The sequence below is a fragment of the Chiloscyllium plagiosum genome, chromosome 3, assembly GCF_004010195.1.
Source record: "Chiloscyllium plagiosum isolate BGI_BamShark_2017 chromosome 3, ASM401019v2, whole genome shotgun sequence".
NCBI classification, from domain to species: domain Eukaryota; kingdom Metazoa; phylum Chordata; class Chondrichthyes; order Orectolobiformes; family Hemiscylliidae; genus Chiloscyllium; species Chiloscyllium plagiosum.
The window spans coordinates 2,686,738-2,705,349 of record NC_057712.1 but is presented as its reverse complement, the minus strand read 5'-3'; the positions used below and the strand labels follow the sequence as shown (position 1 = coordinate 2,705,349).

General features: G+C 40.5%; 1 protein-coding gene and 1 long non-coding RNA gene across 10 annotated transcripts in view; one reads left to right on the top strand and one right to left on the bottom strand.

Annotated features, from left to right (window-relative positions):
- Positions 1-18,612, bottom strand: part of dnmt3ab (DNA (cytosine-5-)-methyltransferase 3 alpha b) — a 571,533-nt gene that overhangs the window by 253,019 nt on the left and 299,902 nt on the right. For all 8 annotated transcript variants that reach the window (XM_043676070.1, XM_043676107.1, XM_043676111.1 and 5 more), the window contains 2 exons: positions 3,768-3,814; positions 2,211-2,357 (listed from right to left, as the gene is read on the bottom strand). In XM_043676070.1, coding sequence (XP_043532005.1) covers positions 2,211-2,357; positions 3,768-3,814 — 194 coding nt within the window. The remainder of the gene's footprint in view (positions 1-2,210; positions 2,358-3,767; positions 3,815-18,612) is intronic.
- Positions 7,870-18,612, top strand: part of LOC122540415 — a 56,305-nt gene continuing 45,562 nt past the window's right edge. The window contains exons 1-3 of one of the 2 annotated variants that reach the window (XR_006309299.1): positions 7,870-8,049; positions 10,110-10,205; positions 17,965-18,082. This is a non-coding gene — a long non-coding RNA (uncharacterized LOC122540415). Of the gene's footprint in view, positions 8,050-10,109; positions 10,206-17,964; positions 18,083-18,612 lie in introns of those variants that run through there. The other variant, XR_006309298.1, reaches the window with a different exon arrangement.

The following is an 18,612-nucleotide window of genomic DNA, read 5'->3' as shown; positions in this document are numbered from 1 at the left end:
TTCTTGGATGAAGGGGGACAGGACCGTGTTGAGGTATGCAGAGATGAGTTCAGTGGGGCAGGAGCAGGCTGAGACAATGGGTTGGCCGGGGCAGTCAGGTTTGTGGATTTTGGGCTGGAGGTAGAACAACAACAAGGGAGGTGCGGTGGTAGCTTGGCGCACCGACCTTTACACCACTGAGGCTAAACACCAGCTCGCAGACACCTCCTCCTACTGCCTCCTTGACCATGACCCCACCCCCCACCACCAAACCATCATCTCCCAGACCATCCATAACCTCACCACCTCAGAGGACCTCCCATCCACTGCCTCCAACCTCATAGTCCCACAACCCCGCACCGCCCGGAGCAGTGAGTCCCGGAGCAGTGAGTCCTGGAGTGGCAAATCCCGGAGAAGCAAGTCCTGGAGCAGTGAATCCCGGAGCATCGTGAGGGTAGCAAGTCCCAGGTGGAGACTAGCGAAAGGCAGGCAGTCCTGGAACTTACCTTGGAGCAGCTGAGTGCCAGTACGGAGGCTTCGAGTGGAATGGAGATGGCTGTTAGACTGGAGTCTGGTGTGGGCAGGAGGGTCAGACCATAGGCAGAGGCCCTACACTGAGCTGCTACACCCGTAATGTCTATTTGAAATGCCCTACCTTACTGTAATGTCAACCCTTTAATGGGTTCAATTCTAAATTCTGTAAAGTAATGCAACTACTTATATTCCTCTGTCGTATCCAAGTCTTGTACCGAGGTACTTGTACCTAAGATAGTGCCATAAGAGGTCGACATTGTAAATACTTTTCACTGTATTTCCACAATGCAGTACATGTGACATTAAAAGGATATTCTAATCTAACAAGCCTTTATCCATCAGGACTCTCCTGAGTTCCAGAATACACTGAGTTCACTGCAACATGACATCACATTAAATACCAAGTACATAACAACCCCCAAGAAAAAGTCTCAACAAATGCTGAAGGTTTGCTCAACCAGATCAGCCGTGACCTTATTGAATGCTGGAGTAGGCTCGATGGGCCAAAGGGCCTTGTACGTGCTATATTCTCATGGTGCAATGAAATCAGAACAGTTTACAATCTTTTCTGCTCTTTTGTTTCCATTCTTTATTTAAATAGCCAGTGTCCTGCGGCTAGCTACTTTAAGAAGTTGCAGGATCTCTGGTTCTGGTTTCGAATTAGAACTTTAGTCACAGTTCACAGCGAGCTTCTACATTCTGTACACCTGAAAACCAGGACAATGAAAACAAGGCTTTGTTCCTTGTGTTTTCTTTGTCTCTTAGTTTCAAACTGGCAAATAAAAGATCTAGAATTGTAACAAATTAAAAAGCAATAATCTGTGCAGACCTTACAGGACTAAGTCAGAGCAATTCACAGATTTATATTCTGCTGATTAGATTATGTCATGTTTACAAAACAGTGAGGGCAAGGTGCAAATATCTAAACCATGGAGGTATAAAATACAGATTACAAGGCCATGTGTCCTCCTGCTCTGCCTTTCCCCCTCCATTTTCTTGTTACGTTAATAAGAAATGTCTAAAGAGGAATGGGGAAACTACACCTAATGTTCATCTCCAAAGTGCTAATGTCATCTTTGAGCAAAGAAAATCTGCTAGTAACGAGTATTATTAAAAAAACTCCATTAATGTTGGACTTCAACTAGGTTTACATCAGAATGCATTACACTATCATACAATAGCGGCAACCAAATGAATAACTTGATACCTTTTAGCTAAGAACATTGTAGTAACCTTCTATCGTGGGATCAATGTACCCTCAATTACAGATCCCAAATGTTTGATGTAAACAGGACTCACTGACATCAACCTTTTCCATCACATTAGGATACATGAAAACTCTGCACAAACACCAGAAATGCCCACAGTCAATTAATTCAAAATTGGACATAAACTTGTCAACAGGAGTCGGAAGAAGGTGATTAAAAGATACAGCATCTTTTATTCAAGAGGATGCCTGATGTATCTGAACTGGCTTGATTGTGTCATTGCTTTGTAATTCCTGGTTACCTACTATTTGATATTCAAGCACAGGGGATATGAACTCTGTCAACTTATAATGGGTTTATCTTAAATTTAGTGCAAGTTTCAAACTGCCATTTTCATCCTTTATTTGAATGTTAACCCCACTTTTAAATGAATGAGGATCTTGTTCTTCTCTTAACATAAGCCCAGTTGTTTTCATAACATTGACTGACCTCCTTCTTCCATTTTGCCAGCCACTCATCTCTCTTCCTTTTGCTGATGTAATAGGGATCACCGGCCTGGAACGTTATTCGCTGCATTGGTCTCTGACGCAGACTACTCTCCCATCCTGATTGGCCACGACGCCGGCCCCTTGTTCCCTGGTCAAAAAGAACACATATTGTTCACAACATTAATCTATTATACACCAGTTATTTACTTCTAACTTCAAGACCAAGTTAACAATACTGAGCGAGAATGAGTTACTCTAAATGCTACCAACAGCTAGGTTGCTGGAGATGGAGGTGAGAGTTTGATCCAAATTACAGCTGGTCAGGGACATTTCTCCAGAGCATTGAGCTGGTCTGGAAAGGGTTATCCAACCAGTTTTGGTTCAAACGCTTGATTAAATGTGGAGTGTTTTAGGTTTTACTGAACAGTGGCAGACAAAACTGAAAACAATTTGGAAAATCTCTTCCAAATTAAAGAAAAATACACCTATGCACAAGGAGGGGGGAGTTTTGCAGTTTCATTTGGTCAATTAAACCCAGAACATGTTGTATTTACATTTTAGTGAATTTAACATCCATTCCTCCTGGTTAAATTCTGAAGCTTCTTATTAACACACAAATGGACTCTTAAATATACCTAGTGAAAGGTAGCCTGTGGCTTATCAATTAAACATATTTTCATAGAATCCTTCCAGTGCAGTTTGAGATGATTTGGCCTATCAACTCTGCACCAACCCTCAGAAAAGCATGGCCACCCTATCCCTGTAACCTCCATAACTCCACATTTCCCAAGACTTGTGCACCTACCCTGTACATCCCTGGATACTACGGACAATGTAGCATTGCCAATCCACCCTAGCCTGCACATCTTTGAATTGTGGGAAGAAAGTGGAGCACTCAGTGTAGGACAATATTTGTAGTTATTAAGTAACAACAGCGACTGTTGATAATTGATGTATGAATGAAAAAAACCCTCATAAATCACTTAATTGTGTTTTGATGCAGAGTGTGGTATAAATGAACCTGAAACATTGACGATACATATACCCGGCTTGTGGGACTTCTGATGAAATATGATGGCTTCAATCAGAAGCTACACATGAATAAACTGTGAGCATAAGTATGGTCGTGTAATTCACATCTCTATTTAATAACAATGAACAAACCTTATCTGGATATAAATTAACAGGCTTGTCCCCGACATAATGTGAAACTTAGAGAATTTACATTATAAAAAAAAGTATGCTTGTGCATTGAACAGAATTCAAAATAATGTTTTAAATGTGTGTGATATGAATCCAGGGATTTCATTTCATGGCAATTCGACCAAACTGTAATATTGTAAATAATGGGATGTTTACTGGATCCACTTTCATCTACTCTGCCTGGAACCATCCATGATGTAATGCAGCATTGAATAGACAGGGAGTGACATAAACATTCTGATGTAAAAGCAGTTGAGCAAAGTATCATGAAATAGGAAATAATGTTCCACAAAAACTCACTCCCATGCACATTGAAACATTTATATCATACATAAGATAAAAGAAAGGATATTACCTCTATTTTTACTGATTCCTGTGTTGATGTGGTGTCTTCCTCAGATCCTAAAAAAAACAAAAAAACTCATTCACGGTTCTGCTGCATGATATCACCCAACGTACGAGACCTCAATATGAAACACAATATAATAATACCTGGGTTCTACCATAATGTCTGATTATAATTACAAACAATCTTGAAATGGTATGCAGTCCTTTATGTAGGGGGGTGAATAACAGGCAGTTAGATAAGTTCTGAGGTTGTGAAGAAATCTGCATTTCCCACTTAGTGAAATTCAGTTCTCCTGCAAATGAAACTGTGTGACCCACATAGCTGAGGTCTCATATTTCCTTTATAAACCACATATCTATGATATCACCTTAAGTTCTGTCATGGGATTCAGGGTTAATGCTGGGAGCTGGTAGATTTTGCATCAGTTCAAAATACATTTTTTCTTCTCTCTCACATTGGAATCACTCAGTTAAAAATCACACAACACCAGGTTATAGTCCAACAGGTTTAATTGGAAGCACTAGCTTTCGGAGCGCTGCTCCTTCATCAGGTGATGTTGTGTGATTTTTAACTTTGTACACCCCAGTCCATCACCGGCATCTCCAAATCATGGAATCACTCAGTTAGTGAGCCAGAATGGATTGCATTTCCAATAGTTTCAAGTGGCCCCTGCTCCAACAAACTGGGGTTAGTTGCTAAGGAAGTTGACCTTTTCAGCTGGAGTTGTCAGAAGTTATATGACAACTATGTTTGCACAATTACTTCCCTTTCCCACAATTCCAAATAATAAAAGGTAAGCCAATTGCCCTAAATGAGCAAGCAGGTATTCAATGGAGAAAACGGTGGTATTGGGCAAAGACTGGAGAGTGGATGAGAGCCCTGTGTTGCCTTTTTGGGAAGCTGGTCATGTTAATTGGATGGGAATCTCATCTCTTTGAGAGCTGCTGACCAATCAGAGGAGGCAGTGGTTGCTTCCTGCACGATATCTACCTGAGGCCTAGGATCTCCACGAACCCTGGAATGTAATGACAGGGATTGTGAGGTGGAGTTGGAGGGGAGAGGAGAGAGATGCCGAGGATTGGGGGTAACTCTCAGCAGACTCCTTCCTTCTTACTGCAGGCCCTCTTGATCAGGCAATGAGTGCTTGAAAGCAGGGGTCACACTGCCCACTTCCCCAGCCCCTGGGACCTATAACTGGCTACTCACATGGTGAGTCCACCAGTTGTAGCTGATGAAGCCCAGCAAGAGTGGGACAAAGTCCTTGAGTGGACATCAATTAACCCCATCACAGACTGAGTGGCTGACAGCTTCCAGCCTGGCTAAATATCTGCTCCATACACCCTCCACATCAAACATACCACAGAGAGGCTATTATGTTGGCCTCTGGAGCCAGTTAGCAGAGGTATATGAAGTTTTCCAGGAACATTTCTAACATCTAATTGATAAATGTGTAAAGAAATGAAAACTAGTGACATGATTGCTTAGCACATTCAGAAGATCTCATAATTATGAAATAGTTTGTGGAAAATCCTTTTTTCTCCTTTTACAACAATGTATTACATTATTATGTCAACATAGACCACCACATTGTAAGGCAAATACAAAGCAGACCAAGTGACCTCATTTCTTCCACAAACATTACAAGGCATTGTGTCATTGTGAAATATGTTAGCAGCCAAGGATGCGAAAACAGAGTTGAGATGAGTTACTGTGAAAGGAAGGGACTGCGAATCAATGATGAAACAAAACACTCAGATTTGTATGGCACCGTGAACATGCTTCGGATGGTACGGTGAGTCAGTGGTTAGCACGGCTGCCTCACAGCGCCAAAGGTCCAGGTTCAATTCCACTCTTGAGCAGTTTGAACATTCTCCCCGTGTCTGCATGGGTTTCCTCCAGGTGCTCTGGTTTCCTCCCACAGTCCAAAATGTGCAGGTGAGGTGGATTGGCCATGGGGAATGCAGAGTTATAGGGAGAGGAATGAGGGAGTTGGGGGGGTGTTGGTCTGGGCAGTTGGTGTGGACTTGATTGGCTGAATGGCTTGTGTCCACACTATGGGATTCTATAATTTTAAGAGCATCTCGAATTATGTTTGAGGTCCAGCTCCTCCAGGCAACTTTGGCAGTTGATGTGCAAACAGCAGGAGTTCTAAACAACAGTCAATGTGCTTTTGGTGGGGTAGCTATGATGGAGGGACGTTGATCAGGACTTTAGCAGAGTGCCTTCACTTTCCTCTGATTCATGCTGTGGTATATTTTGTATCCATGAGAGCTTACAAATAAGACGGTGGGTCAATATTTTATCTGAAAGATGGCAGTTCTGGCAATATCATACTTTCTCAGTAATGTGCTGCAATAGGACTTGAAGTTGTTCCCTTCAGACAGAGAAATAAGAGAGTGACCACTGAGCCAAATATGACACGTTAGCTTGGTGAGACTCATTACCAACAAAATAGTACTGCTCGTCAGAGTTCCCCTTTGCTGTTCTTAAAACATCTTAACTCAGTGCCTCAATCTTCAAAAGCATCTCAGAAATGTTCATAGCTTGGAAAATCCAAATCAACAAAGAACAAAATTTATATCAACAGATTCTGACTTCCCTAATTTGAAATGGGTGAGTTGTCAGGCAGTGATGCAGGTTAATTGCCTGCTACAGTGCTGAGTTCTTAGTTCTCGCTGAATTAGCTGAATTCATTTAATAAAGAGGTACACGACAGCGATGACGACATAAATTAACCTCAGAGAAACTGCATGGGGAAGGCTCCCTCACTGACTGTGGACAATCTTTATATAAATATGAGACATTGAACAGCTTCAAGATTCTCTGTGACGTCTCCAAAGTGCCGAAGATAAGTTCACACATAAAACCAGGCCACATCAGGAAGATTGGCGAGCTGATGGTGGCAATGAAAGGGCCTCCCAGCTTGTCAGTGCATTTACAGGAAGAAGAAGGAAAAGAGATGAATATTAGAAATGGCAGCATTTAGGGCAGATGTGGTGCAGAAGGTTTATTTTATCGAACTATTTCTCCAATTTTCTTTGAGGATTTCTTGTGAAAAGTTGATGAGCAGAGAGATCTGGGAGTGCAGGTCCATTGTACCCTGAAGGTTGCTGCACAGGTGGATAGAGTGATCAAGGCGGCATATAGTATGCTTGCCTTCATCGGACGGGATATTGAGTATAAGAGCTGGCAAGTCACGTTAAGATTGTACAAGACATTGGTTCGGCTGCATTTAGAATACTGTGTACAGTTCTGGTCGCCACGTTACCAAAAGGATGTGAACGATTTGGAGAGGGTACAGAGAAGATTTGCGAGGATGTTGCCTGGTATGGAAGGTGCTAGCTATGAAGAGAGGTTGAGTAGGTTGTTTGCTTTCATTAGAAAAAAGGAGATTGAGGGGGGGACCTGACTGAGGTTTACAAAATCATGAAGGGTATAGACAGGGTGGATAGAGACAAGCTTTTTCCCAGGGTGAAGGATTCAATAACAAGAGGTCATGCTTTCAAGGTGAGGGGTGAAAAGTTTAAAGGGGATACACGCGGCAATTACTTTACACAGAGGGTGGTACGGTGGTAGGTGTCTGGAACGCGTTGCCAGCAGAGGTGGTAGAGGCAGGCACGGTAGACTAATTTAAGGTGTGTTTGGACAGATGCATGAGTAGGTGGGGAGCAGAGGGATACAGATGCTTGGGAATTGGGCGATAGGTTTAACAGTAGATTTTGATCAGCTCAGGCTTGGAGGGCTGAAGAGCTTGTTCCTGGGCAGTAAATTTTCCTTGTTCTTTGTTCTTTGATCAGGAGTGGGAGGAACAGACTGATTCTCCGGATACAGGTAGTTCTTCTATAACATGATAATTGTGTTCGCGTCCAATCCCGTGTTATAGAAAAATCATGCTTTAGAAACAGCACTTAACATGTTGGTGATGTAATCATGTTACAGCCAACACACGGTTTAAAAGTCCGTGCTTTGCAAACAGCATCTGCAATTCATCAATCACATGACAGCAAATTCACGTTGATGTAATACGCACTAGAGCAGAGCAACCTGTACCAAAACAAAACCTTCGACCTTCTGTGATGATTCACTTTTCGGTGCTCTTCCTAACAAATAACATTAAACTCTGTTTCAGAACCATAATGTTTGGAGGTGGAGAGTGAAAAAGTACATTCCAGCCCAGTCTTTTTTCAGTTTACAATTCATGTGTGACGCTATTACAGAAATGGGAGACAGATAGAAGAGAACATTCTAAGGAAGCACTCTCTGCTGATGCACACTGCAGCTGTACAAGGTAAATCGAGTCCAAAAGTTGGGAATTCTCTGAAAAGATTTACAAGGATGTTGCTGAGACTGAAGAGTTTGAGTGAGTTTCAGTGGAGAGGCTGGAACCTTTTCAAAAGCAGAGAAGGTTGAGGGGTGATCTTATAGAGGTTAATAAAACCATGAGAGGCACAGATAAGGTGAATAACAAAAGTCTTTCCCATTGAGTAGGGAGTTCAAAACTAGAGGGCATAGTTTTAAGACGAGTGGAGAAAAATTTAAAAGAGACTTGAGGGGCAACTTCTTCACACAGAGGGTGGTTTGTATATGGAATGAACAGGAAAGGTGTAGAAGGATATGGGCTAAATATAGGCAAATGGGACAAATTTAATTTGGGAAACTTTGGTTGGCATGGATGAGTTGGACTGACGGCTCTGTTTCCATGCTTTATGACTCTGTGTCTCTAAGTGCACAAGTGAAATAGTAAATTTTAAAACTGCAAATTTAAAGATGCATGAAGCAAACATAGAATAGATTTAATGGACAGTTTAACTTTTATCTTAATTGGGTAAAGCAGACGAGCAAATCTTAGAAAGGGTTGAATTCTTTTTAGTCCAAGAGTGTATTCTAGAAACAATAAGAGGCAATTTTACGTTAGATTTAAAATGAGTTAGATTTAGTTAACAAAGTGAATAACTAGTTGCTCTCATAATATGGTTGAGTTCATTATAGTATTTCAAGTATACAAGTATAAATCAGCTGAAAGCTTTGATGTATATAAGACTGACTTTAATGCAATGAGATAGAGTATGCAAAGTAAACGGAGCAAATCTGTCAATAAGTAAAATGTCAGAGGATTAAAGTTCAAAAAGGAATTTGACATAATATGAAATAAGTTTATATCCCTGAGGGACAAGAGCCTTCACTTGGCAAAAAATAAGCCAAATATGACTAAAGAGGTAGAAACAGTATAACACTAAAAGACAAGTCCTACAAAACTACAAAAAATAAATAGAGACAAAAACAGAAACTACTGGAAACAATTCCTCAGCCGGTCTGGCAGCATCTGTGGAGAAAAATCAGAGTTAACGTTTAGTGTTGAGTGACCCTTCAGAAGGTTCTCTCTGACCATAAGCTTTGATATTATGCTGTTTTCAAATTGCTTTTCCAGTAATTTTTATTTTTGTCTCTGATTTACAGCATTCCCAGTTTTTTCAGGTTTTATTTAAAAATTAAATACATCTGAGCAAATGGAAAACAATTAAACAGCATCAAAGGGTAACCAGCAGACAGTAAGAGATAACAAAATCAAAGCAAAATAATTCCACAATTTGGAAAGAGACAGTGGTCAGGAGTAACCCTTTGAAAACTGCTAATGGTGAGATTATCAATGAAAATAAAGAAATGATAAAGATGTTGAAGTTTCTATAGTTACTGTTGATGAAGAGGTTAGTGGACCAGGCAAACCAATATAACTAACAGTGAATTAGGAACAGGGTCTCACCAAACAGGGTCAGCAAACCAACAGGAAGGAAGAAAACAACAACACACCCCCAGGATCAGAAAGTTCCTATCTCAAGATTTTAAGGGAAGTCGATAAGAACATTGCACTTTTGCAAAAACAATAGAAGGCATTCACAGTTTAAATAAATAATCAATTATTGTTGATAATCATAGCAAGCAGCCAAGAGCACAGGACTGAATTACAAGGGAGGTTAATAACCCAAGGGTGGGGATTCAAATTACATAATTCTTCAAGATCATTTATACATGTTAGGATTTTGTTATACATCGCCAAGAAATGGCTACCTTACACAAATATTATGTTTAAGATAAATGCTATGTTTAAGATAAACGACAGAAACAATTATTGCTTCTGAAGTCAGTGACAAAGATTTCATACACTATAATGAAGTAGGATTGGTCTGCTACAGTGTTTATTGGAAGATTATCTATGACCATAAGCCTTGATATAACCTGTTTTCGCTTTCTCTATCTCACTGCATGATCAGTTACAAAATCCACTTGTATAATTTTCATCTGAGGTGCTTCTGCTTTCACAAAGTTATTTCTTTGATATTTTCGATCCAGACATCAGTGGAGGCCGGCTCATTGAACATACCCAGAGTTGATTTGGACAGATTTTTAATGAAACAGTCAGGAACCTCAAGTAATGGGAACAATCAGGTATTACTATTGAATATCAGTGCAACCTCAGGAAAGTAAATGTCTTCCTCCTGCTCCAATATCTTGTGTCTTTGTGTTCAATTTAAGAAAATAACAATGTCCAGCAAACTGCAATTCACATGATGGATTTACATTTTATATAATCATACACAATGCTTGCAGAAGTATTTCCTAAAATTCCCACCAATTGTATACATAATAATAGTGACTATTTTTATGCTTTTGAAGCTTTCCACTTCAAATTATACTTTTGATGATAAATCCACTAATCCCGCAGTGAAAGAGAGGGGGAGGTATTTTTGAAAAGGAGTGGGGATCTGAATTTCAGAGCTATAGTCTTTCTGGAAATGTGTAATTAGTGAGTTACTCCTTCCCCTGCATCTTGAACAACTCATTGCTTTTAAAGAACATTGAAAAATGTGGAGACCTTGCAATTATACTACTTTTTCTATCACTCCATGATTAATGCCCTCAAATCAGGCTTCCAGTTTAGAAAAGAACTGTAATCTCACTGAGAAAAATTACAAATAAAAGCCATTGGAATTGTTTTTTGCAGCTTCTGAGTTTCCTTAGCAATTGTAACCTGCCAGCTGCCAACAATAACATTGCTCACTCTCTATCCATGTAGGGCTCTCCTCCACAAACTCCTCCCATAGCACCGTGACATCATGGCCCTTCTCTCGTCTTTTAGCAGATGGATAATGAGAAAGTCAACTCTACAATCTACACTCTCATCTAACAACACACTCCATGTAATGACTCACCAACATTCTCTTCACAATTTCTCCTAAAACTTTTCTCCCATGTCCCTACATGTAGTTATCATTTCTCTTCATCACTAGCCTCAGGTGATGTTAGTCAGACACATGATATTAACTTCTACATGAGTATAAATGATTCTCTGCACAACCTGTTTGCTTGTTCCACAATTCCTAAGCCATCACCACAGTCTATTTGATATTGAGTGCACTCATTAAATTTTTGCAAAACTGACTATATCCTCTTCTGCTCCCGTGTACACCTATGCACCTCCAATAATGTTACGAGCTGCCCAGTTGTGTGAAACGCTATCGCCTAAACCCGATATCAGTTTCCTCCACCATAGCCAATCAAGGAAGTATGAATCCTTTCTTTCATGACTGAATCATTGTTTTTCCCCACTGCCACATCCCTCCTCTGTTTCCATGATTAAATATGGAAATAAAACCAGATGGAATTATTTATCACTTAACATCTTTGTAATTGAGTTACATTCACCTTAGGCTGCAGATGTGATATTTTCTCCTTAAAGTCTATTGAATATCAGAAGATAGCAAAGAAGCATGAAAAGGAAAGCTGAGCATTAATTCAATGCTGGATAATTGAAAGTAGTACTGCTTCAGAGAAGGTATTTTCAGTCAGCAGTAAAAAATCCCATGGTTTCCACTACACAAAGCAGTGTTGCATGTTGGAAAACTCAGCCTCCATTTCCTGCTCTGTACCTTAATATTGATAGAAGATTTACCTATTGCCTGGATTATATTTAAGAGCAACACAGCAACAGCAGCTGTAAGTACAGTCCATACAAGAGGCCATATGTATATGGTCTTTAGAAGCTCTCTGAGCTCTTATTGACTTTTATCAAAAGCTATGCTCTAATCTTCAAAAAACTACAGTAAATATTTTTAAAGTTCTGATACGATGTATTTTTATAAACAAAACTATGCAGAATCAGTGCCAAACATTACTAATGGTATTTTTGTTTATTTTGTGAAAATGACAAATGAAAATGAAATGTGGGCACTTTTGCTCACACACTTTGAAGTGAAACATCGGGAGCTTTCACATCCATCTATCAGCCTAAGAACATAAAGAACAGAAATAATATAGTGCCTTCCATTTGTCTGGGGTGACTTGTCACTTTCAAGACTTGACAAAATTATTTTTCTTGTCTCCTAAGCTGACACAAGCCCAGGTGCTTTCATTGCTTGATGTATGAAGAAGATGCAGTTTCAGCCAATCCTGTGCTGAATTGGTGATTCACAAAGTAACAATGGTTCTGTTGTTTAGTCATGTCACAATATTCTGCTTTGATGCCAGTTTACATGTTTCCTTCCGCAGGTTTCCTTCTGCAGTGAGGTTGTGTAACATGTCAAGGTACAGCAATTTCTTTGCTATCTGGTAGACTTAGATCAATCGAATAAGAATCCCAGAATTTGCTCAGAAAGTGAACTCATGGCCTGAACAGACAAATACATGCTGAACACATGTCCATTTGGTCACAGTTAACTCTTTACATTAATTTTCACTTCATATTGTAAAATGTCTTAACATAGTTACAATCCAGGGATGAATATTTATCCTGAATATCAAAGACAGTTTCATATGAGAAAAATCATTTGACTTAGTCCTGTTCTTTCATCTAGAAAAAGAAGGTGCATTAGCCCACCGCAGCATTGCCACAGAACAAATGTTAGCCCCGACACCATCAACTTTTATTTTCCACAGTAATCTTTGACATGGCCCTGTATCAAATGCCTTCTGGAAGTTGAAGTACATCCAATGGTTCTCCTTTATCTGCAGCATTAGAATCATAGAATCCCTCCAGTGTGGAAACAGGCTATTCGGCCTGAGTTCACATTGATCCTCCGAAGACCATCCCACCCAGACCCAACCCCTACCCCTGTAACCATGCATTCTCCATGGCTAACCCACCAAGCCTGCACTTCCCTGGTCACTATGGTCAATTCGACATGGCCGGTCCACCCTAACCTGCACATCTTTGGACTGTAGGAGAAAATAGGAGCACCCGATGGAAACGCATGCAGACACAGGGAGAATGTGCAAACTCCACACAGACACGGAGAGCATGTGTTACTTCTCCCAAGAACTCCAATAAATGGTTCAATTTAGAGCATGGAACATAGAATATGACAATGCAGTAAAGGCCCTTCGGCCTTCGATGTTGCGCCTACCCGTGGAACCAATCTGAAGCTTATCTAACTTACACTATTCCGTTTTCATTCATATGTCTATCCAATGACCACTTAAATTCCCTTAAAGTTGACAAGTCTACTACTGTTGCAGGCAGTGCATTCCACACCCCTACTAATGTCTGAGTAAAGAACCTACCTCTGACATCTGTCCTATATCAATTTCAAGCTATGTCCCCTCGTGTCACCATCTGAGGAAATAGGCTCTCACTGTCCAATCTATTTAACCCTCTGATTATCTTATATGTCTCAGTTAAGTCACCTCTCAACCTTCTTCTCTCTAACGAAAACAGCCTCAAGTCCCTTGGCCTTTCCTCATAACACCTTCCCTCCATACTAGGCAACATTCTAGTAAATCTCCTTTGAACCCTTTCCAAAGCTTCCACATCCTTCCTATAATGCGGTGACCAGAACTGTATGCAATACTCCAAATGTGGCCGCACCAGAGTTTTGTGCAGCTGCAGCATGATCTCATGGCTCCGAAACTCAATCCCTCTATCAATAAACTCTAACTCACCGAATGCCTTCTTAACAGCCTTATCAACCTGGGTGACAACTTTTCGGGATCTATATACATGGACACCAAGATCTCTCTGCTCATCTACATTACCAAGAATTTTACCATTAGCCCTGTAATCTGCATTCCTATTACTCATGTCAAAGTGAATCACCTCACACATTTCTGCATTAAACTCCATTTGCCACCTCTCAGCCCAGCTCTGCAGCTTATCTATGTCACTCTGTAACCTACAACATCCTTCAGCACTATCCACAACTCTACCTACTTGCAAATTTACTAACCCACCCTTCTATGCCCTCATCCAGATCATTTATAAAAATGACAAACAGTGGACCCAAAACTATCCCACTAGTAACTGAACTCCAGGATGAATATTTCCCATCAACCACCCCTCTGTCTTCTTTCAGCTAGCTAATTTCTAATCCAAACTGCTAAATCACCCTCAATCCCATGCCTCCGTGTTTTGTGCAATAGCCTACCATGGGGAATCTTATCAAACACCTTGCTGAAATCCATATATACCACATCAATTGCTTTACCCTCATCCAGCTGTTTGGTCACCTTCTCAAAGAACTCAATAAGGTTTATGAGGCATGACCTACCCTTCACAAAACTGTGTTGACTATTCCTAATCAACTTATTCATTTCCAGATGATTATAAATCCGATCTCTTATAACCTTTTCCAACACTTTACCCACAACCGAAGTAAGGTTCACAAGTTTATAATTTCCAGCCGTGTCTTTCCCCCTCTTCTTGAACAAGGGGACAACATTTGCTATCCTCCAGTCTTCTGGAACTATTCCTGTAGACAACGACAACATAAAGATCAAAGTCAAAGGCTTGGCAATCTCCTCCCTGGCTTCCCGGAGAATCCTAGGATAAACCCCATCTGGCCCAGCCGACTTAATCTATTTTTACACTTTCCAGAATTGCTAACACCTCCTCCTTGTGAACCTCAATCCCATTGAGTCTAGTAGCCTGTTTCTCAGTATTCTCCTTGACCACATTGTCTTTTGCTAGTATGAATACTAATGAAAAGTATTCATTTAGCTCTTCTCCATCATTTAGCTTCCACCCTAGCTCCCTGAATTTCTGCCTTACTCCCCATCCCTTTTCCTACCTATGTCATTGGTGCCTATGTGGACCACGACTTGGGGCTGCTCCCTGTCCCCCACAAGAATCCTGAAAACACGATCCAAGACTTTCTGAAGTAATTCAAAGGTTTCTGCTGCCAATGGTTTGTCTTGATTCCCTACTATTTTATTGGGTTAATGCACCAACACTTGATCTATTCAGAGACTCCTGTAGTTTACTGACTATCAATACCAATCGCTGGTCTGTTTTATTCCCTGGTGGTTGACTAGTCCATTCCTGGTCCTGACCATCTTTCGGTGAAAAACCCTGGCTCACCACATTCCAACTGGAGCTCAAACTCTCTTCCATGTCATTTTTATCTCCATTCCTGACAATTTCAAGGCTTGGCTAGCCTGCCATTTTCCTTTGGATGTTCCTCTGGACCAACTTCTGTTTACTCATCACCATTTGCATTTTTACCATACACTGGCCCCTTATCCCAAACACATCCAATTTAAAATTCATGCTCCTGTGATTAATTCCTTTTCTGCCTTTCCTCCTCCTCATCTCTCTTGCAGTGTCTCAGGTCTCCCTTAAAATGCAAACATTTTAGTTCCTTGATTATGAATTTCTGTTTGTTTCCTACCATTGTCAGCTGTGTGGACCACAGGTTCTGGAATTTATTTCCTAAAACTTCAGTTATTTAACATACCTAACATCTTACACCTAACATGCTGCCTGGATTACAGAGTATGAGTTATTAAGGGAGGCTAGAAAAACTCGGGCTGTTTTCCCTGGAGTCGCAGAGGCTGAGGGGAGACTTGATATGAGTCTATAACATTATAAGATGCGTAGATAGGGTTGATAATCAGAATCTTCTTCCCAGAGTTGAAATGTCTAATACTAGGGTGCATGAATTTAAGGTGAGAGGGGGAAAGCTCAAAGGAGATGTGAGGGATGAGGTTTTTACACAGAGATTGATGGGTGTGTCGAATGCACTACTGGGGTGGTGGTGGAGGCAAATACAATAGGGGTGTGTAGGGTAATTATAGATAACAACATGAATAGGCATGGAATGGAGGGATATGGATCAAGGACAGGGAGAAGGGATTAGTTTAATTTGGCATCATATTCAGCACAACATCATAGGCCGAAGGGCCTGTTCCTATACTGTCCAGCTCTATGTTCTAACTTTTAAAACTTTCTTTAGAATCCATTGTTTTATAAAACATTTAGTTAGCTCATCTTAATAGCTTTTTCTTTGGCTTGTTCTTCAACTCTAAAACTTTCTTTATTCGAGAATGATGAAATTGTACAATAGCAAATATGATCCCTTCATCGAGAAAGAGGGGGAAACAGAAAACAGGGAATCAGACTTCACTCAGGTTAACATTTGTCAAAGGAAAAATGTTAGAAAAATGTGAAAGCAAACACTTGATAAGTTCAAGAGAGTGTCAACATAGTTTTGTGAAAGAGAAATCATGCTTGATCAATTTATTGGAGTGATTTGAGGGGGCTGCAGATAAAGGAGAACCATTCGATGTACTGTACTTAGATGTCAGAGGGCAATTGATATGGGGTTACATATAAGGTTACTGTGGCAAATACAAGTTCATGGTGTAGTGTGTGTTGCCATGGATACAGGACTGACTGGCCAACCGGAAGCATACAGCTGACATGAAAGGGTCTTTTTAAGGTTTAAGATGTAAAGTGATGTGGTCAGGAATTGGTGCTGGGAACTCAACAATTTCTGTAAATGTTACAAAAGCTATGCTTGCCAAATTTGCTGATCACAAGGTAGAAAAGAAGAAGACAGGAGGCAGCTGAGAAAAGAGAGAAATGTGGTAACTGACTGCGGAAAGATGTGGCAAATGGAGCATTATGTAGGAAAATGTGAAATTGCCCATGTTGGGAGGAAGAATATAAATAAAAACATATTATCTAAATGGTGGGAGTGTGCAGAGTTTGGAGTAGCAGAGAGACCTGGTGCATTAGTCACAAAAGGTTCATCTGCAGATTCAGCAAGTAATTAGTTATTATCATTGCAGAGAGAACTGAATACAAAAACAGGAGGTTACGCTCCAGTTATACAGGGCACTTTTGATACTACACTTGGAGCTGTACAGAGTACTGGTCATCTCCTTAAGGAAGAGAGTAAATGAGTTGAAGGTTATTCAGAATAGGCTTCCCAGAGTAAGATCTGGAATGAGAGGGTTGTGCTATGATGAAATGTTGGACAGGCTGGGCTTGTATTTGCTGGAATTCAGAAGATTAAGAGGTGATTTGATTGGAACATACAAGATCCTGAAGGGTCTTTGCAGGGTAAACAGACAGAAGGTAAATGGAGAAACCTAGAACTGGGAGTCACCATTTAAAAAGCATGGCTCACCCATTTAAGACAGATGAGGCAATTTTCTTTTCTCTCAGAATTTCATGAATCTTCGGAGCTCTCTTTCTGAAAAACGTTGTGGAATCACAGCCTTTTACTTTTTTTAAGGCAGAGGTAGATTGATCCTTGTGAAGTGAGGAAATGTCCTCAGGGGTAGGTGGGAGTGAGGATTTAAGGATATAATCAGGTCAGCCACGATCTTGTTGAATGGGGGAGCAGGAATTGAGGGGCTGAATTGGATTCCTTAAATTTAAATAGTTGTATCTTCTTTGTTTTCTCTTTAAGCCTGTGTGTAATGCCATTGGGGCAGTGCTTTCTACATTTGTGGACAGAGTTGTTGCTACGTTTGTAAATTAATCCTGAACCTTGTTCTACACTTGTATTTTAATTTAATGTCATATTTGGGATTTACGTTTTCCATGCTCTTGACTACCTGTCTGCCGCCTAACTTAATGAATGTTCAGTGAATGCAGTGAAATGAATATATCACAGGCAGCTCCATAACGCTGGGCAGATATCCATGGTCCAAGTGAAAATTCACCCAATGGATTCCAGTTCAGGAGTTGAAAGCTCTGCTATCAATAATGTCTACAATTTGTGGAACAACACCACATGAAAAAAACAGAGATCTCTTTCATACAGCTGCTTGCTTTATGTGAGGAAACAGGAATGCGTTAGCTGTTGTGGACAATATATCTGACAGCTCTATTGTGTGCACCAGTGCACTACTGATTGATTTGACATACAAATGGCTTGGAATGATCTGAAGGCATTAAAGTTCAGTGTTGTTGTTACCTTAACAGCTACTGATGGAGCTGTCCCTGTGATTGATCTTGTTTGTGGATGAGACTGCTTCCTTGGTGCATTAACCACCCCCAGAAGCTGATTTTGACAGACCATCCCAGGAAACTGACTCTGAACAGGCAGACACAACTTTATTTGGTAAGGCCACGTGCAGGCAGTTCACCCCTGGTACAAAAACAAAACTCATTTTCATCAGATTCTCACATTACACCTCTCTACTACTCACTGAACAAGAAACCTGTTCTCTGAAATTTGACTACAGCAACCAATTATAAAAAAAGATTTATGGCACGTGGATGCAAGTGGCCAGCTCAGCATTCAGAGCCATCCTTCCTGAAGTGTCCTTTCAGAAGTGGTGGTGAGCTTTCTTTCTGAACTGCTGCACACCCAGGCGTGGAGGTACATGCTCTTATATGTCAGAAAATTGTATCCGGCAGAAATCCACAAGTGAAAATGATCAGCAAAACGAAATACAATGGATTAATGTCAGAGCAAACCCACTGCAAATCTAAATTTCAGGATAAAGTCATCTTCTCAAGGCTAGAATAAGCTTCTCTTATTTATCATCTCCTTCTTACAAGTCACTTCAGCTCACATCAAGTTCCAGCAAAGAAAACTAGAAAATCTTGCCAGAGGATATTTTTATT